Source organism: Lipophrys pholis, assembly GCF_963383615.2.
Source record: "Lipophrys pholis genome assembly, chromosome: 5".
NCBI lineage: Eukaryota > Metazoa > Chordata > Actinopteri > Blenniiformes > Blenniidae > Lipophrys > Lipophrys pholis.
The window spans coordinates 29,066,104-29,090,539 of NC_137628.1; the positions used below are offsets into that span (position 1 = coordinate 29,066,104).

Sequence of the window (24,436 nt, forward strand, 5' to 3'; positions counted from 1 at the left end):
AAAGAAACACGTGCATGCATAGGGAGAACATGCAAACGCCATACAGAAAGGCCCTGCCAGTATTTGAACCCAGGGATTCTCGCTGGGAGTCCAGAGAGCTAATCACTACGACGCAGTTCTAATTCCACTGCAGATAAATTACCATCTTGGGTTGCTGAGCAGGGCCATGCTTCTTGTATGGGGAGCTTAGTTTACTCTGATTGAATACAGAGGAATAATTTACTTTTATCCTTCAATAAAATTTATATTTCTGCTGCTGTATTAACATTTTACAATTCATTTGAAGTAGAATAAACAGATTGCAGGATGCAGTACCACCCTTTGACCGGCAGGGCGCAGTACCCCCGCTGACCGGCAGGCTAAGTATACGTCACTCTGCCACGCGCACTGATGCACACACTCCCACTTGGCTGCCCCGCCCACGTACGTCAGGAATTGTCCAGTACGCATGCGCTGCAGCACCACTGTCTACGGTACCGCACACCGGAGTCACAACAACCGCCCGCCGTTAGCTCGGCGAGTGTCCGTCTGTCGCGGCCCCGGGGCCAGATCTGCTGTCTCATACGAGCGCGGTAGCAGCGGGGTCGCCAGTCCAGACCTGCCCTTTGGACAGTCGGTGAAACGTCCGCAGCGGAGCACCGGGAGCTGGCTGATAGTGAGCGATCGCCCGGTAACCGCCAGTACGCCGCCGCTCCCGCTGGCTATAACCAGCAGCTGGTAACCGGTCACCGCTCACCGACCCGCGGATGGAGGCCAGCCACTGCTGACGGCAGCAGGGCCGCTAAGAGGCTAACACCGGGCAGTGCCCCGGCGGGGAACGGAGTGGCTGCCGGACACCATGCTCTGCTCCCGGTGAACCGAGCGACACCCAGCAGATAGCTGCTAGCAGGTAGCTAACAGGTAGCCGCGGAGCATCTGGCCGCGGCTGGGTCTCCGTGCAGCGGCCGAGGATGGTCGCAGTGGCAGCGGCTACTCTGGAGGATCGGCCTGGACGCGCTCAGGCTTTCGCCCGTGCCGCTGGACCCGGTCACCGCCTCATGTAAACCGGAGAACCGACCGTGAGAGTCCGGCCGCGGCGCTCTGACCCGCAACCCGCAGCTGCAGCCATGCAGGCGGCGCAGCTGCAGTACGACTTCTTCAACGAAGAGAACGCTCCGAAGTGGAGAGGCCTGCTGGTGCCCTCCCTGGAGAAGGTACACACACACACACACACACACACACACACACACACACACACACGGCATGCAGGTGCAGTCACACGCAGTAAGTAAAACCCATCATGCAGCTCATCCAGGCACACAACCCGTTACTGTAGGTTACTCTGGTTATTCGATTACATTGTTACTCCTGAAACACAGTTTGAAATAAAACGTTCTCTTTTCTGATTTTGTGACCTCCAGGACAACAAAAGGAACACAATAGTGATCACACAACAAAAACAGAAGGTTATCAGGTGTTGCCCAACAGCTGTAACTGAACACAACTAATGAACCTCAAAAACAACAACACATGAACAATAAAAGGGCAGGACACAACGAGGAGGAACAGCAGCTACATCACAGTAACAACGATAATACTAACACATCAGCAACACAACAGCTATGGATGGGCAACACAACATCAGTAACGGCAACAACAGAAAAAAAGCAGCTGTAATACAACAACAAAAACAATAGTTTCAACACAATATCTGCAAGACAACAGCGAGGCAACATCGCTGAAACACAGCGGCTGTAACACAACAGGACCACGTGTGTGTGTGTGTGTGTGTGTGTGTGTGTATTGACGTCAGCTTGTTGTTGGTCAAACAGAAAGATAAAGGTCAGTGTGTTCACACAAAACTCACCTGTGTTGTTTGCCTTAAACAGCCTGCGTGTTGTGAACGTTTTACAGTACACACTCCTCACACACATCAGAGGATGCAGGGGTGTGTGTTAGTTGTGTGTTGACGACCTGCTTGTTTTTCTGGGTGTGTGTGTTACAGGTACTGAGCCAGGTGCATCCTAACCTGGTGTCCCAGCAGGAGGCGCTGCAGTACATCGAGGAGTTAATCTTGCTGCTGCTTAACATGTTATGTCAGGCTCAACCACGCACTGTGCAGGATGTGGAGGTGAGACACACACACACACACACACAGGTGTGATGTCACTGATGACGGCTGCACCTCACTATGAACATATACTCAAAGCTGCACTTTGAGAGATGTGTTTTTTTTTGTTTTTTTTTTGTCAAATGGCGACATCATTGTCAAGCTGACATGTGATTGGCCGCTTTGCTTCTTGTTTGCAGTGGATGGAGGCTGCAGTGAGATGATGAGGTGCAGTTTGAAAATAAAAAACACAGCACTCTGCTGGTGTTTTACCCTGACCCCTTACCCTTGACCTCTGACCCTCGCTGCTCCTCACACAGTTGTGTGTGTGTGTGTGTGTGTGTGTGTGTGTGTGTGTGTTATTGGTTCCATGTTGTGCGTGTTGACTTGTTGTTGTGAGTACCTCTGATACCATGAACTCAAAGTGATGTCGTCTGCAGTTGCTCAGCAGTGTTAACGGACATGAAACCAGTAATGAGCCAATCAGGAGCAGAGAGTCGTGTCCCACTGCTGATGAGAGGACAGACGCCATCATGTGACCTGTATGATATCAACTACATGTGACGTATCCATAGTTTGTGGTGACAAGACAGCCAATCAGAGTTGCTTCAAGCTGTTGTCTTGAATGCCTGACGATCAACAAAGTCTAAGGTTGATGTCAGAATGCAAACAGGAGCTGATTGGGGAGGGTTAGAGGGGGCGTGGCCTGCAGATTCATCACCTTCTCGTCAGAGTATCGACTCTCTTGCTGAACAAGGTTTTTTTTCAGCCGCTGGCTGACGTCGCATCCAAATGTTCTCCGTGTTCTTGTTGTTTCTGGGAGCTGCAGGGGCCTTTAGCCCCAGTCCATCTCAAACCCAGCCTGTTCCAGGTCTTTCACACTGGGATAGTCTGTCACTCGGAGGGTTTTCACCTCTTCATTTGGCTCGGTTTATGTTCACGCTGCATTTTGAGACTTGATCAAACCGCCTGGAAAATGTCACGCAATTCCACCAGCTGCTAGTTTGGGGTCGCTGTCGCCTGGAAAGTTGGCTTGCATGAGAACCGAGACCCAGGTTTTCCAGGGGACGAGAGCTTCGTTGTTAGATCCAGATCAGAGCTCAGGGGAGCGTTCAGACGCTCAAAGGTGGACTTTCCCAGAAGATTCCTGAAGAGACTGTGGTTAGGATCAAACGGGGGGCCTATGAACGAGGCTTTAGACCTGGTCCAGTCCAGCTGCTGAAACCTGGGCCTGTTTCTGCAGGAGCGGGTTCAGAAGAGTTTTCCACACCCGATCGATAAGTGGGCCATTGGTGATGCTCAGGCCGCCATCGAGAAGAGGAAGAGGAGGAACCCGCTCGCTCTGCCCGTCGACAAGATCCACCCACTGCTCAAGGTGACTTTGTCATCACCGTCATCATGATTGTCATGAAACATGTGTTGTCTGACTCCGCCCCCCCCCATGATGCTTTGCAGGAGGTGCTGGGTTACAAGGTGGACCACCAGGTGTCAGTGTACATGGTGGCTGTGTTGGAGTACATCTCTGCTGACATCCTGAAACTGGCCGGGAACTACGTGAGAAACATCCGACACTACGAGATCTCCCAGCAAGACATCACTGTGGCCATGTGTGCTGACAAGGTGGCACGACCCCGTCCTTACAATGATACTCAACCATACTCAACCGTACACAACCATATTTAACAGCACGCAACCATACTGAACAATACACAACCATACTTAGCCATACACAACAACAAACAATGGAATCAGCAATACATGACAACACACAAACTCCGTCACCTGTCTGTCTCACTTGTCTATCTCCTCTGTGTGTAGGTGTTAATGGACATGTTCCACCAGGACGAGGAGGACATCAGTGGCTTCCCTCTGATGGACGAGGAGCCATCAGCCAATGAGGAGCAGAGTTACTATGAGTTGGTGAGGAGCTTCATGGCCGACGGGCGACAGTATGTGAGACAGCTAAACTTGCTCATCAAGGTGTTCAGAGAACCCTTCAACTCCTGCCCCATGCTCTTCTCCCAGCACGTACGTAACCAGGACTGCATCAGTCACCTGTCAGTCACCCCATAAATCCTGTGATTGATACCGTGTGAGATGATTGATCCTGTGTGTGATTGATCTTGCAGGACGTGGACAGTATCTTCAGCAGGATTGTGGATATCCACGAGGTGACGGTGAAGCTGTTGGGTCTGATTGAGGATACCGTGGAGATGACCGATGAAGGAAGTCCTCACCCCCTGGTGGGAAGCTGCTTCGAGGACCTAGCTGAGGTGTGTGTGTTGTGTTGTGTGGTGTGTGGTGGGGTTTTGTATGTTGTGTGTTGTGACATGTGGGCTGTTCTGCAGGAGTTGGCCTTTGACCCCTATGAGACTTACGCTCAGGACATCTTGCGTTCTGGTTTTCACGAGCATTTCCTGGGTCAGGTGACCAAACCAGGAGCCTCCTTCCACTTGCAGGTAAGCTCCGCCCCAACCTCTCAGGTACAGGGTTAGCCCTGAAGATGGAGTGTGTTTTACAAAAGAAAAGACCTGTTGTGACTTTCTGTCCCAACCTTCTACTAAACCTACAGTCGGACTGAGCTTCTTACATCTGACCAGATCTTTCTGATGGTTTAAAATAGCAAGACTTTAAATGAATGTGTGTATCTTGTGTAACATTTGAGCTTTCTGTAGAAATAAAAGCAAATGATAATGAACGATTGTAATAACATTCCATGATGATGATAGTGATGAAGATGTTTTCTGTCTCTGCCTTCAGTCCATCTGTGAGGGTTTTAAAGAGGCTGTTCAGTACGTTCTGCCCCGACTGCTGCTCACTCCTGTTTACCATTGTCTGCACCTGTTCGAGATCCTCAAGGTGAGACACCTGCCCCACACCTGTCCAACAGCTAAACACCAGCCCCACACCTGTCCAACAACCAAACACCTGTCCAACAGCCACGAACAGCTGCCCCTGACGTTGTTGTTAGCAGAGGTTGTGAGTGACCTTAGAGAATTTCAGCAGGTGTCCGTCACTGTTACAGCTTTTCCACCAAAAAGAACCAAGTTCCAGTTCAGGGCCGGTTCTTAAATGAGCACCACCAAAGAACTGGTTCTTTTTCCACCGTTAACAGAGCCAAGTGAAAGCCACGTCATTGCGTCACTCCAAAATGTGATACGTCACTGATCTCACCAATGTAGCGCTAACCGCGCTCATACAAGAACCAGGAGACGGACTGTATCCATCGGTTTGGTCCGGGTCGCTCCATCTAGTCTGGCCTGAACCTCGGATGCAGACCAAAGAGCCAGAAAACATCGAGTCTCCTTGTATCTCTATTGGTGTTTTTTCACGTCCGTCTTGTTGTAGTCCGGAGCCCCGGAGTGGCCATTGAGAAGAACTAAATAAAAATAACGCATGTTCGAGTTTGGGGCTTATTTTTCAACATTTGGGCATTTCATAGTGAATTTCTGCTCCTTTCACTTTATTTCTGGATGTGTCTGAATCAAATGCTTCAACATGGAGGAATGGAGGTGGAGAGTGATGTCGCTCTTCTGCCGTTTCCAATACCAACCCATCTAAACACTCTGAATAAAGTTCTCTTTCACATGAAGTCATTAAAAGGCTAATTTTATGACTAAAAAAATCCAAGCTTTCATTTACAGTAGTATGTAGTTTGTTTTTAAGTTGCTGATGAACCAAAAGTATCGCTTCATTATTAAAAAGTTCTGTGGGTAGAAAATAATATTGGAGCATGTTGTAGCGGAGTGCAATGCAGCTTGCAGACCTCAGCCTGCGGTCATAACACCATACCAGACATGAAAGTAAAGTTAGTTACAATGAAGTTACCATGAAAACTGCTTCTCGATTATATATCTAACGCAGTTGACAGCGCCGGAGCTCTGCAGCACTCTTGAGAGCCGCGGCTCCACGATTGCAGATTAAATTATCTCGTTCCCTCGTATTATTAGCTTGAGGGAACGACTTATTAAATCGTTCCCACGCGTTATTTTTGATTTTTTTCTCTATAACCACTCCGGGGCTCTGTGTTCACTGTAGTTTTCAGAAAGCCTTTTCAACCTCTCTTCCGCCTTGAAGGTAGCGCTAACTCCGCCCCCACCTGATGGCGCATCTGGCCCCGGTCTGGCCCAGCAACCAATTGGGGCCAGCGTAGCACCAGTTTAGCTAGTTCCAGTTCAGTATTACACCACTTGGGGTCACTATTATCCCTCTTTACTAACGCTTCTCCCAGTAATGTTGGTTACATGGGACGGAGGCTGTACCAGCTGACTGTGTGAAGGGGAGGTCGCACCTGTCGGGGGCAGCGGGTCATCATACAGGATACACACTGTGTGTACACACACACACACACACACACACACACCTCCTCCGGACCGGGACCCTGGAGAACCGGTCCTGCTCCGGGACTTTCCGCTGTGCAGCTGTAAGCTCTTTTGTCCCTGCTGAGGTTAAATCTGTGAAATACCTCCAGTCATGTTGTGCAGATTATTCTCCAGCTGAAGGGGGTCAGAGGGGGGCAGGGATCTCTGCTGGACCAGGACTCTGCAGCCACAGTCTCTGCTGCAGGTGGTGAACTGGGTTCTGGTCTTTGAAAAGTCCCAGCTCCATGATTTTTCAGCTTCATCTGTACACTTAAGGTAGAGCTTACTGAGAACACCTGAACAGGTGTCTGTGGTGACTGACCCCGCCCTCTCCCTGTGTTCCCATAGCAACTGGAGGAGAAGAGCGACAATGAGGAGGACAAAGAATGTCTGAAACAGGCCATCACTGCTCTGCTCAACCTGCAGAGCAGCATGGAGAGGATCTGCTCCCGGAGCCTCGCCAAGAGGAGGCTCAGGTACACACACACACAATTTAGTATACACACTACGAACCACACACACGCACACACACACACACAGGGTGAGTAGAGTCAGACTCTGGGTGGGACTGGTCGTCCCCTGTGTTTCCGTTGGACAGAAATAGAGCGGGGGGGGTCGTCAGGGTCACAGGTTGGGGGAGGAAATGGCGTCATTTGTGGGCGTCGCTGCTGGACGGCTTATTGTTCTCAGTTAGAGAGAAAGCAGCTCAACGCCACACAGAAGAAGTTGAGCTGTGTGGTCAGTCGACACTTACTCTGATTACCTGGAAGAGAAGACGACGACGAGGGGGAGAAAGGTGTATGACTGGAGGACCTGCAGGTGGACATGAGGACGTAGGTGATTCACTGGTTCGTGTCTTTGTGTGTCTGACTGGTCTGCTTGTCCTCCGGACAGGGGCCTGCTAGGGGGTTAGGGTTATGGTTGGGTTTGGTTATGGCTCGGTTAGTGTTAGGCAGGGGACCTGCTGGGGGGGTTAGGGTTATGGTTGGGTTAGGTTATGGCTCGGTTAGGGTTAGGTTAGGGTTAGGCAGAGGACCTGCTGGGGGGTCAGGGTTATGGTTGGGTTAGGTTATGGCTTGGTTAGGGTTAGGTTAGGGTTAGGCAGAGGACCTGCTGGGGGGCTTTGAGATTGACGCAACAAAACTCTGGTGATTCCAGAAAAGTTGAGACAGCGAATGTTGAGCGAGCTGCATTAGCTCTTCTTAGAACCCAGAGTTGGTGTAGCAGAGGAGACGCTGGAGCAGCACGTGAGGGAGATGTTGGAGTCTCCTGCTTGATGCCAGACTGAAGCTGCTTCACCGTGGGGGGTCCCCACACCCAAGACACTGGTCTTCAGGTCCTGCTGCTCCAGAACCACACAGTGAGAGAGAACTGCAGGAGGTCCTCGGGACTAGATCTACTAGTCCAGTGGAGGAGCACCACAGTAGACCAGGACTAGGACTGAGGATCAGAACAGAATCAGGTTTTTAGATAGGACCAGCACTGCAGACCAGCACCAGTCCAAGGATCTTGGAGTAAGTGCAGTGGATCATTTAATTTCTTGGTGGGACGACAGCAGTGTGAACCATCAGGAGGAAGGTTCTTCTCAGCTCTGCTTCCTGCGGGTTTTTTATTGGAAATGACCAACATGAACCGGGACGGAAAAGTTGGACTGGTTCTACACGTCACCTGAGAGCAGCTTTCAGTTCAATATGGTGTTTCTGGTTTTGTTCACATGTCCTTGTGCCGCAGGAGTGAGATTATAGATTATGTTCGACTGGGAAAACCTTTGAGTCTGAAGCCATCAAACAGATGAACCTGGCGGAGGGGGAACTCCTCAGGGAGGTTCTGTATGGTTTTTCAGCTTCTCCTGAACTGAGAGGAAAGTTTGCTGTAGAAGAAGGTTTCAGTGGATGTAACGGCTCCTGTCTGGAGGAGCAGAGCTTCAGCTTGGTGAAGGAGGAGCTCCTCCTGCTCTGCTTTTCCACGTATAAATCTGATAGGTTTCTGTGTTCACACCGACTTCACCTGCTCTGGTGGATTGTTTTAAGGTCTCAGACCAGCAGGGGGTCGTCCCGCTGCTCAATGTGGCTCGTTGAACTTTGCTTTTTTCACTTCCTGTTTTCATAAGGTTGTAATCGACTCTGGCGTCTTTTCTGTGTCCGGATCCTCAGAGTGATGAAGCTCCTTGCTGCAGCATTCACTCTGTTTTCCACTTGTTATGCTCTCGCAACTACCCACAATGCATTGCTCTTTGGATTCCAGGAGCTTTTTTTAGACCCTGTTCACACACGAAGGCTCTACCACCTGCTTTGTTTTCTGTCTTTGTTCCAGAAGATTTTCATGTGGAAACGGCAGCATTTTGATCAGGATTGTTGAACCCGGCGCTGCAGGGTGACGTTGGGTCATCCCACCAGGCCGGAGGGTTGTTCTGTTTAGTTGTGACTGTCTGAAGTAAATCTTTCAGCTGCTTTTCTCTGCGTCTTCGTGGCAGAGATCCACTCAGTCTGAACGAAGGAAAACTGTCGTAAGTGTTCACATTGTTGAAGAGCTGTTAACTTCTTAAGGAGTGAGCAGCAGAAAACACTCCGACTCCTCTGTCGTCCTTCATCTCCTCACATTATTTACTGGAACCGTGGAGCTCTTGAGCAGAACTCAGAGTTTCAGGAAAGTTTCGGTATTTGGAAAACATTGTACTCTGGAAGCCATTTTCACAAAGTCCAGTTTTTAAAGACTTAAAGGAACTTAAGGGAATCCGTCAGTGCGCCCCCTGGTGGGGTTGTTTTCACACTGCAGTCACAAAGTCTACCGCCTCAGACTGCCTGGTTCAGCAGGTCTTCGTCCATCACGAGAAACCACTGCTTATTTTATTATTTCTGACCCTCGCAGTTTCTCTTTAGGCCACATTTCTCTTCGTTTGAACTCTTTTGAGGCATGTTTAGCATCTATGATATGCATTTAGTTTCAGTTAACAGTTTTATTCAGATTTGTTTGCTGTGTGTTGTTGTCCTGGAGGCAGTGCAGTTGTTGCTTTGGCATTGCGAAACCCATTAACAGTGCATACTTCAGGGGTTTATGCTGTAAACTGATTAGAGAGCTGCTGACTCGTGTGTGTGTGTGTGTGTGTGTGTGTGTGTGTGTGTGTGTGTGTGTGTGTGTGTGTGTGTGTGTGTGTGTGTGTGTGTGTGTGTGTGTGTGTGTGTGTGTGTGTGTGTGTGTGTGTGTGTGTGTGTGTGTGTGTGTGTGTGTGTGTGTGTGTGTGTGTGTGTGTGTGTGTGTGTGTGTGTGTGTGTGTGACAGAGCGGCTGCTCGTCCTCGCTGAGGTCCCACGTCCTCCTGCTGTCCCCACAGCAACCGGTTTGTACTGAGCTCGACCGCCTCGTCCAATCAGAACTCACCTTGCTGTCAAATGATGAGAGTAGACACCAACCCAATGATGGGATAAAGGAGGCGGAGCTGAGGAACAAAGACCTTATCATTAGTCTGATTTATTGATTCATGTACCTGATCTACTAACTCCTAGTGGCCAAAAATTACTAGTTGATTGACCTCAGAGGTCGATCCACCGCAGTGTGACGTCTGTCCTCTCTAACCTCCTCCAGACCTTCTGATGGACCCTGAGCTGCTCTCAGACTGAACCAGAGACTCTGCAGCTGGTCCTGGTCTGACCTCAGGGTCTCCTCCCAATGGTACGATAACGCTCTGAGGGGGGTCCAGTCCTGCTCCTGCAGGCTCCCCCTGATGGGAGCCCCCCTACGAAGCTTCCTCATCAGATGTCCCAGTAACATCAGCAGCCAAGCTTCAGTCCCTCCTCCATCACTCCAAATATCACACAAATACTTCAACTCCACCTTTTTTGTTGACCTGCATCCAGTCTGCAGATCTGGCTCCATGACGTCGGCAGTCTACGTATGACAGGGCAACAAGCAGAGGTCCCTCCCCCTCTGAACCCTCTCTGACCCCCCTCCAACGTCTCCTTCCAGAAGCTGACAGTGGGCGGAGTCTGTCTCCTTTGATTTTGGTTGAAAAGGACTTGTAGTGTAACCGGATCATCGTTTTTGTGGTTGGAGACACTCGGGGAGTTCAAACCAGTCTTCCGGTGAGGTGACGATGTAACCATCGTATCCCTGCCGTCCCCCTCACACACAGGACGTTAGTCCTGAGTGAAGGCGAGCAGACGGGCGATAGGTGTTGCTCTGATTGGCTTTGTGGCGTGCTAACTCCTCCTCTCCCTCTCCTTCCTCCTCGATCCTGCTGCAGCGAGTCGGCGTGTCGGTTCTACAGCCATCAGATGAAGGGGAAGCACCTGGCCATCAAGAAGATGAACGAGATCCAGAAGAACATCGATGGCTGGGAGGGGAAGGACATTGGCCAGTGCTGCAACGAGTTCATCATGGAGGGCACGCTCACTCGTGTAGGAGCTAAACATGAACGCCACATCTTCCTATTCGACGGCCTCATGATCTGCTGCAAGTCCAACCACGGCCCGCCGCGGCTGCCCGGCGCCGGCTCCACCGCCGAGTACCGCCTCAAAGAGAAGTTCTTCATGAGGAAAGTGCAAATCAACGACAAAGACGACAAGGAGGGAGAGTACCGGCACGCCTTCGAGATCATTCTGAAGGACGGGAACAGCGTGGTGTTCGCCGCCAAGTCCGCTGAGGAGAAGAACGGCTGGATGGCGGCACTGATCTCGCTGCAGTACCGCAGCACGCTGGAGCGCATGCTGGACTCCGCCATGCTGCAGGAGGAGAAGGAGGAGCAGATGAGGCTGCCGGGCGCCGAGGTGTACCGCTTCGCCGAGCCGGACTCTGAGGAGAACGTTGTGTTCGAAGAAAACGTCCAGTCCAAGTCCGGGATCCCCATCATCAAAGCTGGGACGGTCCTGAAGCTGATCGAGAGACTCACCTTCCACATGTACGCAGGTGAGTGATGATGTCACACGCAGGTGAGGGATGATGTCACACTCAGGTGATCCGCTGACTGCCGAGGTAAAAACTGATATCACATTTGTAAAATCGAAACTGAAAATGGAGTCAATCAGTTTACCTGCTGAAACTAGTTACAATGGTGATTCCAGAGAAAAGGGGGAGGAGCTTCAGAGTCACATTAAGAATGAAGAGATGGGGCTGGGGAACCAGGAAGGAGCAGATACTGGTCTACAAAGATGGGAGAATTTTTTACCTTTTTAAAGGGGTTCTTGGCTAGTTGCAGAGAAAAATCAGTTTCCAGTTTAATTTTATAAATACCATTCAAATTTATATTTATGTTTCATGATTTATTTCTGAAGCAAACTTTCACAAAAAATCTCATGTCTGGAACTTTTCAGGATCTTCTGCCGGCAAAATATGAAACCTACAAAAACAAAAACGAATTTCAAGATTGTTTTGAGGATTTTCTGTCGTGATGAAATAACTTCTAATCTCTTTGGACTTAATTCTGCTCAAAATGGAACTTTTCTACTTGGAGTCATAAATAGCTCCGATCTGAAAACCTGATCCAGGACCAGGAAGGTCTCTGGGGTCTGGTCCTGCCTTTGGTCTCTGAATCGGTCTTTCCCTGCAGATCCAAACTTTGTGCGGACCTTCCTGACCACCTACCGCTCGTTCTGTAAACCTCAGGAGCTGCTGGACCTGCTCATGGAGAGGTGAGGTCACCCTAACCGACCAATCAGAACGGATTTTTCTTTCTTCCGGTCGGTGCTTCCTGAAGTTGACGCCTGCAGACGCTCTTCACTTCCTCTTCTTCTCCGGACTCAACTTGTTTGTGTCTCCAGGTTTGAGATTCCCGAGCCGAGGCCGAGCGATGCCGAGCAGATGGAGGGAGGAGAGCAGCCGCTCAGCGCCGAACTCAAACGCTTCCGGAAGGAGTTTGTTCAGCCTGTTCAGCTCAGGTAAGGCGGCGCCCCCTGCTGGAGGAGCCACGCCTCCACACTGAGCTGCTTCCTCCTGATGGCTTCTTCTTCTCCTGTGTTGTGCAGAGTCTTGAATGTGTGTCGCCACTGGGTGGAGCATCACTTCTACGACTTCGAGCGGGACGCTCACCTGCTGAGTCAGCTGGAGGAGTTCATCTCCTCCGTCAGAGGTAACGCCTCCAAAAATACCTGTGCACCTGTGTGAGCGGCTGGCTGCAAGATAGATGCTGTGTGTTGCAGGCAAAGCGATGAGGAAGTGGGTGGAGTCCATCACAAAGATCATCCAGAGGAAGAAGCAGGTCCAGGTGAGCGGGCCCAGTCACAGCATCACCTTCCAGAATTCTCCGCCTCCCATCGAGTGGCACATCTGTAAACCGGGAAACTCGGAGCAGTTCGACCTCATGACGCTGCACCCCATCGAGATCGCCCGCCAACTCACCCTGCTGGAGTCTGACTTCTACAGGTAACCCTGCGTGGAGCGGGAAAGTTTGTCTTTTTTTTGTGAGTTTGAGACCAGAAGTAACGCCCCCGTGTGGCCCTGCAGGGCGGTGCAGCCGTCTGAGCTGGTCGGCAGCGTTTGGACCAAAGAGGACAAAGAGATCCACTCGCCTAACCTGCTGAGGATGATCCGACACACCACCAACCTCACCCTGTGGTTCGAGAAGTGAGCCCTTGCTCTGACATCACTTTTGACGGGGGGTGGGGCCACAGCGGCGTTACTTGAGGCGTGTCCTGTTTCCTCAGGTGCATCGTGGAGACGGAGAACCTGGAGGAGCGAGTCTCCGTCGTCTCCCGGATCATTGAGATCCTGCAGGTTTTTCAGGAACTCAACAACTTTAATGGCGTCCTGGAGGTGGTCAGCGCCATGAACTCCTCCCCCGTCTACCGACTGGACCACACCTTCGAGGTAAAGACGTCGTCTCGTTCAGATGACCTCGGTCCGCTGCGGCTGAAACGTTTCACTGAATCAGGGTCGCCGTTTGTTTGCAGCAAATCCCAAGTCGCCAGAGGAAGATCCTGGAGGAGGCTCACGAGCTGAGCGAGGACCACTACAAGAAGTATCTCGCCAAGCTGCGCTCCATCAACCCCCCCTGCGTTCCTTTCTTCGGTACGGCCCAGTTCCAGCCACATGCGGACGTCATTCGCTCAGATCAAAGGGCAAATAACCAAGCATGTGTCCGTACCTGTGACAGGAATCTATCTGACCAACATCCTGAAGACGGAGGAGGGGAACCCCGACTTCCTGCGGCGGCACGGCAAAGACCTGATCAACTTCAGCAAGAGGCGGAAAGTCGCCGAGATCACCGGAGAAATCCAGCAGTACCAGAACCAGCCGTACTGTCTGAGAGTGGAGGGCGACATCAGGGTGCGTGCACGCCACTGCCCCCTGCTGGTGCAGAGCTTCCTATTAGAGTTCAGCTCCACTGCTCCCCCTAGTGGGCAATCAGGTTGTTTGTGAAAGTAAGACCAGAATGTGAGACGTGTATATTTGCCGCCCAGTAATAAAAACGGAAATTAGACAGCACCATAGCTCTGTCCTTTTTAGAGTTTTGAAGATATGCTTCACTTAATCGAGGATGTTTCCCTTTCCAAATGTAGGATGATGTCGCCGAGTCTGGAGAGTCAAAAGATTTAGGAATTGAAATTGGTATATTTTGAAACGGATAAAGAAATTTGGGGAGGAAGTTCATTTTGACTGAATGAATTCGACCCACCAGTCGTACATGATGGTGACCAGTGTGTTACTGACACTGTCTAACGGGAGTGTTGACATTTTCTTTAAAGAGACACTTCTGTTATTTTGTGACCGTGATGCTGAGGGAGCTGAGATGTTCAGTGAACGAGAGGTTCCTGTGGGTCACAATGTATCTGGAGGCAAAACAAATTGTTTCATTCAGAGATAAACTAGTGTAATAATGGAAAAGGCACCATGTCTGAGTGTTTTAATGATTGTCCATGAAATACAGTGTCCAGCTGATTGAAATATCAGCCGAGTACAGTAACAGCAGAACCAGACTCACTGTTCCTGATGTCTGTGCTCCTTTTAACCGCTGGTTCTGTTTGTGGAGCAGAAGTTCTTTGAGAACTTGAACCCGATGGACGACCTGTCGGAAAAAGACTTTGCTGATCACCTTTTCAACAAATCTCTGGAGATCGAACCTCGAAACGCTCGATCGCTACCTCGATTTGTACGTATCAGCACCCCCCACCCGCACACCTCTGTCAGTGTGAGTTCAGTCCTAATACCTGCCCCTCCCCCTCCCAGGTGAAGAGATACACCTGTCCTCTGAAGTCTCCGGGGATCCGGCCCACCTCGGCCCGGCCCGGCACCATGCGACATCCAACGCCGCTGCAAAACGAGCCGCGCAAAATCAGCTACAGCCGCATCCCCGACAGCGAAGCTGAAGGGGGGGCCGTCTCCGCCCCCAACTCCCCCCGCACACCTCTGACTCCGCCCCCTGCGTCTGCTGCCTCCAGCTCCACTGACGTGGGCAGCGTGTTCGACTCCCCGCAGGGTCCCAGCAGCCCTTTCCACTCCAGTGAGACACACACACACACACACACACAGACACTCTCACAAACACACACACACACACACACACACACACTCTCACAAACTCACACACACACTCTGTCTCTTCCCCTCCAAAATCTGACCCTTCCCACTAATCAATTAGGGCTAACATCACCTACTGGTCAGGTTACATCATCCTCCTCTTGCTCCTCCTGCTCCTCTTGCTCCTCCTCGTCTTGCTCCTCCTCGTCTTGCTCCTCTTGCTCCTCCTCGTCTTGCTCTTGCAGCTCCCCCTGCTCCTCCTCACAGTGTTTCTCCTCTCCACCCTGCAGCCTGCGACAGTATCTTTGCGGTGGTTTCTCTCCCTCATGGTCCACGTTAGTATGACCCTCCTGACTCTCCGCACATCTGCTCCACCTCCACCTCCACCTGTCCCACACACACCAGTCAGACCACCTCCACCTAACAAGACTCACCTGTGGAACAGTCGTGCACGTGTCACTTCCATAGTTTGTCTACATGGAAACCATCAGCTCACGTCATGGATTAGGGGTGTGTGGTTGTGTGTGTGTGTGTGTGTGTGTGTGTGTGTGGGGTTGTGTATCTCACAGTGTGTGTCGTTCCTCAGGATCGTCCTCCGTCTCCTCCATGGTGAGCTTCAATCGTGGCTCAGAGGAGGCCCCTGTTCCTCCTCCTGTTCCTCCTCGCAGACGACCAGAATCTGCTCCTGCTGAGTCGTCGCCTTCGAAGGTTCGTCTCCTCCAGTAGAATTTTCATTTGTTTCATTGAGCCTTCATTAAGTTTTTTTACCTTTGATAAGATGTTTATAATTCTCCCCATCCCCCCGTAGATGATGTCAAACTTGGACAGCCCCCCCGCTGTCCCTCCTCGTCAGCCCACCTGTAAGCTCCTCCCTCCTCGATACTCCTCGTCGCTATCCTCCTCTCCTCCTGACAGCCCGCCCTCGCTGCCTCCTCGGGAGCCGCTCAGCTCCCCGCTGCACCTCCTCCCACCTCCTCAGGGTCGCCCCCGCTGTGACCTGTTGCCCCAGGCCTTCTTCCCCCCAACCACCTCAGCTTCACTGCCCATCTGCTCTGCCCCCTGCACCGCCTCTTCCTCTCCACCTGCCCTGCCCTTCTCAGCCCCTCTCACCCCCACCCCCAGAAAGATGCCCCTCGCTTCCCCCCCTCCCTCCCTCCTGCCCCCTCTGGACGGCCCCCCTGTGCCTCCTCGTCACGGCGTCCCCAAGCTGCCCCCGAAGACATACAAGAGGGAGTCTTTGAGCCACGCCCCTCTGTTGGACATGCCCCCTGCACTGTGATTGGACAGCCTGCGGAGGAGGTGGCACTGGACACGTAAACACTACAGCTGATTGGATCAGAGCACTGGACCGATTTAAAACCACGTCTGATGGACCAATCAGGACGTTTTGATCCGGTCTGAACTGAAACTAATGAAATACAAATCATGTGCTTTTATTGTGACAGTCTGCCTGAGAACACGTCTGTCTGCTCGCTTCTTCTTTTCTGTTCCTCGTCTGTGAGCCGACCGTCCCGCTGAGCCCCGGGGCTGCTGGGTAATGTGGTCGTCCAGAGTGAAGCGGGTTGAGTGTGTATGTGTGTGTTGGGTTGTGTCTCTCTCACAGTGTGTGTGTGTGTGAGAGAGAGTATGAGTGTGTGTGTGAGGAGCAGAGGTACTGAGGAGCTCCTGCTCATCTCTGAATGTCAGATGAAACGTAAACAGACGTCCTGATACCTTCTTTAAAAAACAAGGGAATAAACGTGTTTCCACCAGCAGAGGGACGGAAACGGAAAACCACCGCGTCTGTCGTTAACACACCTGCACTGTGTGTGTACGTGTGTGTGTACCAGGGGGGTCAATACTAGTAAGTGCAAGACGTGAATAAAAGTCTCTGTTGTCCCCAAAAGGCACAAAAACAAACCATCATTTCACAAGTATTTGTTATCTAGCAGGGACGTCGCACATTCTAAATTAAATTTCATTGTTGTAAAAGTGATGAATGTATATAAACTGCCACTGCCTCCTATAACATCCCATGATGACCAAAGAACTGTCTTATATATCTTATTCCAAATGAAAAGCTTGTGCGTCACTGAAAAGCTTCCTGTGTTGAAGGTTCCACAGTGACCCAGGGTACGTCCCAAAGGTCCCTCCTATTGCCACAGCTATGTACTTTACCTTAACCCTTGGATGACTTCACGGGGTTAAGGAAAGGTGTTAGGAGACTTCCTGAAGGAGTTAAGGAAAGGTGTTAGGAGGCTTCCTAAAGGACTTAGTGAAAGGTGATCACGTTATTGTGGCAGTCGGACCGCACTTCCACTTTGTGACGTCATAATAATGCGACGGTGGCGCAAGTTAGTGACGTCTGCCGTGGCGGGGAAAGAACTACAAGTTTCAAAAATGGACTACAAAAAGCACATTTGGATTTTATATGATTTAAAGTTGTTCAAGGCAGATTATTGCTTTGGTAACTTACATGATCTGCTCCCTTTTTCCAACATTGTGAGTTTCCCTGAACGCTCGGATGAGCGAGTAACTTTAAATGTCGCCGCAAGGAGTTGTGGGGCAGCATGAGCTCGCCTCCTTCAAGAAAGGAAGCATCAGTGGTTCTAAGCTAAAGGAGGTTCTAAGCAACGAGCCTCCTTTCCTTTGCTTATTGAGAATTCGGACAGTCCTTATCATGGCCGCCACACAAAGACTTCCGGGGTGAAGGGAAAGTCGATAGTTAAGGGGTTAGGAGGGACAATTCGGACGTACCCCAAGTCTGCTGCAGGATGAGCTTGCGGCTGATTGGACGAGGCCTGTGGGTTGTTTTTCACTTTTCTCATGTTTCGTCACTTTGCCCTCCCAAAGTGTTCTTGCCTGCCTCTTGTGGCCTCAACAAGAACTGCAGCCCTCCATGTTCTCACTGTCTTCAGTGGAAACCACCAGGTGAAATCTTTCCAGCAGCTTTCTGCAGCCTTCCCTCAAACCTTAACGACCTTCGTTTTCAGGTCAGGAGTTGTTTCTAGATTTCATGTCGCCACTCTTCCATGTCACCACCTTAAAAACCTTTTTCTCCTGATTGCATCCATCAGTCTGTGAAGTTCAATGTTTGATCATCTCAACGAAACAGTGTTGTGATTTAGTTGTTACAGACATTCAGATCAACAAAATGACCCATATTTTTGCAGTTTATTGGGGACCGAGCCCAAAAGGAAGCACAGACCCTACTGTTTAAGTTTATTCTGTTTCTTATTCCACTGCATCATTAGACCCAAACTTGACCCCCTAAACACGCTCAAAAGCTGACCAAATTTGGCACACTCAAAACTTTTGAGAAATTTATGAAAATGTAAAAATAAACCAGTAGAGTGCTAAAATGTGCTCTCTAGCACCACCTAGAAGCACTAAAACGGCCCCAACAGCCTGTAGGAATGTCATAGGAAGTTCAAACCAAAACTCAATTGTTCGTCTCATCAAGACCTAAAAATCACACACTGATACCCCTGACCCAAGTCCAACAGGAAGTCCACAATTTGCCTTTCAAAATAAGATTTTCACCCAAAACAGGCCCTCACACAAACGCTATCTTCTGAGCGCGAAAATCGGATCGGATTCAAAACATGATTAAAAGACAGAAGACACGCCTGCTCAAAAATTCTGTTCAACTTTTTGATTAGTAGAGCAGTTTTCATTTTTATTAGCCGTCAAAGATCCAAACGCCAACTCCCGCTGTCTCCCTCCTCTAATTCAAGTACATGTGAAAACCAAAATGTCTCCTCAAAAACAGCCGTGAAAGAACACTTCGAACAAGTGGCGACTGCACTAAACCGTGGCTCTAACTGACAAAACGAGCAGATCAGAAGCGCGACAAGAACCTGCCGAACAAGACGATGTAACATGTGGGGAAAATTCCATAAAACATGACTATTTCGACAAGAGAAAACAACGCTGTCAGTTATTTTTCCACCCGCAATTTTAATGCATCAAACTGCGCCTCCGAGTGTCCAAAGTTTACATCTGACTGCTTCAAAATCCACACAGACTGAAAGACAAAAAAAACTTTCAAAATAAAGGTCCTTGTTTATTAAAATGACATTAAAAATCTTAGAAATTGATGTTACGTTGTTAGTCTAAATGTGAGCTGGCATTCAAGATAAAAGCCCAAAACTCCTTCAAAATAAAAGTCCTTGTTTATTTAAAAAAAAAAAAAAAAAAAAAAGGGATTAGGGATTAGCTAGAATAAAGTTTAGGGGCTTTTAAAATAAAAGCCTCCCACCTTTTTTTAAAATAAGTCCTTTTTTGTTATAACCTTCAAAACATATAATTTATCAATATTTAAATGGGCCAGAGGCCATGATTGGGTCAGAGTACGAGGTCTCGTTCAAGGCTGCTTTCAGCTGTAATCTTTAACATGTTATTTAATTTTATACAACTTAATACTGCTGCACTGAGAAAACGGGAAAATAAATGAGGCGCCACTGTAAGTACTTCCTGTGAAGAGAGTAAATTATCATTCAGTCTCAGAGATTTTCACACGACTGGCTCTGAGCTGGATTGTGGTTAATGATGGAGGCTGGAATCGCCACGGTAACCAGAATTAGCAGCTGCCTGGAGAAGCAGAACATTGTTGCCATGGTAACCAAAAGGTGAACAGAGGATGAAAGGGAAGCTTTGATTTTATTAAGAAAAAAATGGTGGGTCTGGATCAATTTGCGGGAGGATCTCGGTGGGTCCGGATCAGTCTGTGGGGGGTCTCGGTGGTTCCGGATCAGTCTGTGGGGGGTCTCGGTGGGTCTGGATCAGTCTGTGGGAGGATCTCTGTGTCCGGATCAGTCTCAGGGGGGTCTCGGTGGGTCCGGATCAGTTTGTGGGAGGATCTCTGTGTCCGGATCAGTCTCAGGGGGGTCTCGGTGGGTCCGGATCAGTCTGTGGGGTGTCTCAGTGGGTCCGGATCAGTCTGTGGGGGGTCTTGGTGGGTCTGGATCAGTCCGTGAGGAATCTTGGTGGGTCCGGATCAGTCTCTGGATGCGGTCCAGGATGATCTGGTTGGAGCTGCAGCAGTCCTCCGGTCCATAGGGGGCGGTTATGGTCAGGACCCCCGCCACTCTTAGTTCTGCCCCGTCCTCCTCCACCGGGAGCCGGTTCTCCTCCAGCCACCGCCGGACCACCCCCCTCCTCCGCCGCAGGTCTTCAGGGTCCAGCTTTGGGGTTGTCTGGGGGAGGAAGGAGGTGCGAAGGAGCTCCGTGGTCTCCTCCTCAGCCTCCTGCAGGACTTCCACCTCCTCCACTGCGTGACCCATCACCACCCGGACCGACGCCCCCGGCTCATGTCCCCCCCGCTCGCTGAAGTTCACCAGGACCAGGCTGCCGGGGCAAAAACCAGAGGACACGATGAGTGTGTGTGTGTGTGTGTGTGTGTGTGTGTGTGTGTGTGTGTGTGTGTGTGTGTGTGTGTGTGTGTGTGTGTGTGTTACCTGGCGGACACCGGGTCCACCGTCAGCAACCAGCCGCGGTGCTCCTCATCTTTTCCCGCCTTCACCCTCACGTGTTTGTGCAGGTAGCTGAGCCACTGTAGCGGACCTAAAAGAGACCAGTCGCGCTGCATCGCGGTCCTCGCGGCTCTGAGATCCAAACACTCTTTAATACCATCCGGAAAGAAACGTCGCACACTGAGAAAAGGTTCCGCCTGATGGTTCGTCGTGAGGCGCTGCTGCCCCCTGCAGGGTGGAGACAGAACAACACGACGGAGGGAAAACTGGATCAGAATAGAAGCGAGTTTCTGGCAGGTTTAGTTGAAATCTATTGTAGGTTTAGATGAAAAACGGAAACTAGGTGATTTAAAAAAAAAAAAAAAAACGTGATCAGGAAAGTTAGAAAAGGTCGCAAAGGCGCGTTGAAACACACAGGAAAAGATAGGAGACACATTCACAATAAACGCCACAAACCGGAAACCATTTCAATTCAAACATAGATTTAACGATGAAAATGTAAAAGAATATATCAAAAGAAAAAAACCACATCTGTGCATCTTTGGGTGTGTGATCATTGTATGTAGGTAATTTAAAAGTAATTTTTGTTTTCGCGGTGGTGGCTCTTATTTTGAAAGCGGAAGTAGCGTGGGCAGTGCTAGCACGCAGCTGCTAGGCTAGGCTAAGCTAAGCCGTTCGGGGCCTCAGCGGAGCCGCGGCGAAGATGTCCAGACATGGGCGGCACGGAGGAGGTAACCCCCTTTTTGCTGTCATGTATCGGTACTGAATAGGAGCAGGTTCCGGTACCGTCTGCCGGTGTTATAGTGGACCGAGGGCCGTTAGCTGTGTTAGCCTGTCAGGACTGTTAGCACAGAGCTAACAGCGGCCCTCCACGGTGTGTTTACAGCTGCACGTTGCTTCACTTTAATATTTTGGTTGGTGAAGCTGGTGAAACATGTCCAGACTGATTCTTCATGTCAGTGTTTGTGTGCCGTGTCGCTGCAGACCACCGTTAAAGTTTAATCTTCACGTTTGAGGCGTCCGCCACATTGGAACGGGCATCCGTGACCGTATCAATGGAACGTAACACTGAAATTCAATAATTGTAAGCTGTATTTGCAGTATTTTAATGTGACGATAACTCGGACTATTATAAATGATTTAATGTCATGCTTATTCTCAACCCATTTGAATATTAACCGCAAATACTATTTATAGGGAAATAGTGCTGCAGGTATCAGCCCACAGTATAATTTTTATTCAGATTTGTCCGATTTCCAAATTGAACACAGACGAGTTGGCCTAATATGGTGGTAATGACTCAGTAACGAGTGGTTCTATGAACCACTTACTCACTAAGTGGTGTTACAATGTGTAGTTCAGGGTCCTTGTAATTTCTGAGTACTGTCACCTGTCTGCAGGAAGTATCCAACAACACGGATTGACTGTTAATTCCTTTTACGTGTGCTCTGCAGAGGCCAAAGTGTATGTTGGAAACTTAGGAACGGGGGCGGGGAAAGGTGAGCTGGAGCGAGCCTTCGGACACTATGGACCACTCCGAACCGTCTGGATCGCCAGAAACCCTCCGGGTTTTGCTTTCGTGGAGTTTGAAGACACGCGAGATGCCGAAGACGCCGTCAGAGGGTTGGATGGAAAGTCGGTACACACCTGATCGCTTCACATCGCACACACGACTCACACCGGGTCACACTCATAACGGAGCGTCCCCCTCCATGTCTTCAGGATGATCTGTGGCAGTCGTGTGCGGGTCGAGCTCTCCACTGGGATGCCTCGCCGCTCTCGCCATGACCGTCCTCCGACACGTCGACCTTTTGACCCCAGTGATAAATGCTATGAGTGCGGAGAGAAAGGTCACTACGCCTACGACTGTCACCGCTACAGCCGGCGGGGCCGACGGAGCAGGTAACCATGACGGTGACCGCATTGGTGACATCACATGACAGACACACAATGTGAAGTTTATGTTTTTGTGCAGCTGAGCTTCAGCCGGCGACTCAGAGACGATCAGAGAAACACTCCCATCAACATGGCGTCTGACCTCACAACCCTAACCCTCTGGCCTGACTCCTTCCACCAGAGCAGCAGACGGGTTTAGTGGAGCAGCAGGCAGATTTAGCAGAGCAGCAGACGGGTTTAGCGGAGCAGCAGATGGGTTTAGCGGAGCAGCAGACGGGTTGAGAAGCCGAGTTTAGCGGAGCAGCGTTTAGCGGAGCAGCAGATGGGTGGATCAGCCGAGTTTAGTGGAGCAGCAGACGGGTTTTCGGAGCAGCGTTTAGCGGAGCAGCAGATGGGTTTAGTGGAGCAGCGTTTAGCGGTGCAGCAGATGGGTTTAGCGGAGCAGCAGATGGGTTTAGCGGAGCAGCAGATGGGTTTAGCGCAGCAGCAGATGATGTGAGGCAGAACTGAACGATCTCTCCAGGGCGCCGGCTGAGGCTCGGCTCAGCTGATTTCCATGTTCTTGTTTGTAAAGATGTTTTTTCTGATTGAAACTCAGCAGCTGTCAAACCTGAGTCTCGCAGGACGTCTGATTCACAGCACAGGGCGAACCACAAGGGCGGGGCTATGACCTCACCACAGAGGCGGGGCTATGACCTCACAGCTGCACAATCTGAGGACATTTTGAGGATCAGCAGGTTTTAAATGTTTTCGTATGAACCAACCAGAACCGTAGAGCCTCTGGTTCACTGTGACTCTCCTGCGGCTTCAGGTCTGCGGCTGCTCTCTGTGACTCTGCTCTTCTCATGTTGTCACATGTTTTCTAACAGCTGGTCAAAACTTCCAGGGGTCATCGGTTCATATCCTAGTCTTGACTAGTTTTTTTTTTTGTTGGTTTTTTTGAGCTGAGGCTGAACTGCTCTGCTTAAACTTGTAGCGGGCTCCGAGACAGACGGCGCCCAACCTTTAATTCGGCCCTAATGTAACGAGGAAACGAGCCGCTGGACGGCGGTCCCTTCTAGAAAAACCTCCTCGCTTCTATCAAGTCTCAATCAAGCGATTTGGCTGTCAGTACGATCATCGTTAGAAACCTTCTTGATCATCTAGATCTGCTAGACCCGGTCCAAAGAGGGCCGACCTGCACAAGGTTTATTTACCACCATTAATGTTTTACTGAGTATTGAGCTGTTGTACCATGCATGAGTAAAGTTCCAGTATCAGTTCATCACTTTACCGCTGCCCCAGCTGCGCTCCACGCTCACTAACACTGTCCTGGTCCAGATCCAGGTCCCGCTCTCGGTCCAGGTCCAGGTCCCGCGGGAGGCGGTACTCCCGCAGTAGGAGTCGCAGCCGGAGTCGAGATAGACGGTGAGTAAGCAGAAATCTTCAAGCGTGACGTCGCCGACGGGGAGCCGTGTCTCATGTGGATGATGTCATCTGTGCGCAGGTCCAGGTCTTCCTCTGGTCGCCGCTCTCGTTCAGGTTCGCCAAGAAGATCCAGATTGGCTTCGCCCAGAAGGTCCAGGTCAGACCTGATGTCGACGTGAACACAATCTCTTGTATCGTCTCTCGCATGACTCAGCTGAGATCAACCTGTTCTGCAGGTCCAGGTCCCGGTCCAGGTCCCGGTCCAGGTCAAGGTCCCGGCGCCGCAGCAGGTCAGTTTCCCTCTGAGCAGGTCAGGTGTCACGGTGGTTTCCTGCCTGTGTAGGTGTTGACTCCCCCTCTATGTGCAGGTCCGGCTCCATGGGTCGCTCTCGCTCCGGTTCTGCAAACAGGAGGTGAGTCCGGAGCCTGGACACGCTTCCAGGCCCTCCACCAATCAGAGCGCAGCGCCCGTCACATACAAGAGAAGTAAAGGTGTGTGTCTGTGTGTCTGGCAGTGGTTCCACCTCCAGGAGTCCGGCTGATGGCTGACCTGCTTGTTGTTTGCTTGTAGCTGTGAAGTGTTTTCAGTGTTTTTGCATAAACAGGCTGTTTCCTCCTGTAATCCCGATTATTGATGATCGATCTTCCAGCTGGTTTGTTGTGTCAGTTTAATTTCTCAAACTCTCAATAAACTTTTAAACAGCGACTGGTGTCCCGATTGTTGAGAGCCACAGTTTCACTCTGAAAAGTAGAAAACATCGACTTGTGAAAATGATCACGATG

General features: G+C 50.4%; 2 protein-coding genes across 3 annotated transcripts; one reads left to right on the plus strand and one right to left on the minus strand.

The window, feature by feature from the left end:
• Positions 1-430: 430 nt before the first annotated feature.
• sos1 (son of sevenless homolog 1) lies at positions 431-24,358 on the plus strand. 2 transcript variants are annotated; one of them, XM_080463860.1, is made up of 27 exons: positions 476-1,193; positions 1,985-2,110; positions 3,333-3,464; positions 3,545-3,709; positions 3,908-4,117; positions 4,219-4,362; positions 4,438-4,548; positions 4,850-4,948; positions 6,799-6,926; positions 10,690-11,351; positions 11,992-12,073; positions 12,203-12,319; positions 12,407-12,510; positions 12,581-12,803; positions 12,885-13,004; positions 13,085-13,247; positions 13,331-13,448; positions 13,534-13,706; positions 14,413-14,529; positions 14,607-14,880; positions 21,805-21,985; positions 22,073-22,252; positions 23,567-23,653; positions 23,733-23,810; positions 23,890-23,943; positions 24,022-24,066; positions 24,169-24,358. In XM_080463860.1, the coding sequence occupies exons 1-27, from the start codon at positions 1,107-1,109 to the stop codon at positions 24,200-24,202; spliced, it is 4,014 nt and encodes a 1,337-aa protein (XP_080319986.1). In that variant the 5' UTR covers positions 476-1,106; the 3' UTR covers positions 24,203-24,358. The 2 variants fall into 2 exon arrangements, with proteins under 2 accessions (XP_080319985.1, XP_080319986.1); XM_080463859.1 differs by lacking the exons at positions 21,805-21,985; positions 22,073-22,252; positions 23,567-23,653; ... (2 more) ...; positions 24,022-24,066; positions 24,169-24,358 and adding exons at positions 15,484-15,605; positions 15,706-17,938 and having other exon boundaries at positions 431-1,193.
• Positions 19,520-22,005, minus strand: gemin6 (gem (nuclear organelle) associated protein 6). Its single transcript, XM_080463861.1, has 3 exons — positions 21,998-22,005; positions 20,336-20,578; positions 19,520-20,225 (listed from the first exon to the last, which is right to left on the minus strand). Exons 2-3 carry the CDS (start codon positions 20,464-20,466, stop codon positions 19,814-19,816), a joined length of 543 nt encoding a protein of 180 aa, XP_080319987.1. The 5' UTR covers positions 20,467-20,578; positions 21,998-22,005; the 3' UTR covers positions 19,520-19,813.
• Positions 24,359-24,436: the final 78 nt, after the last annotated feature.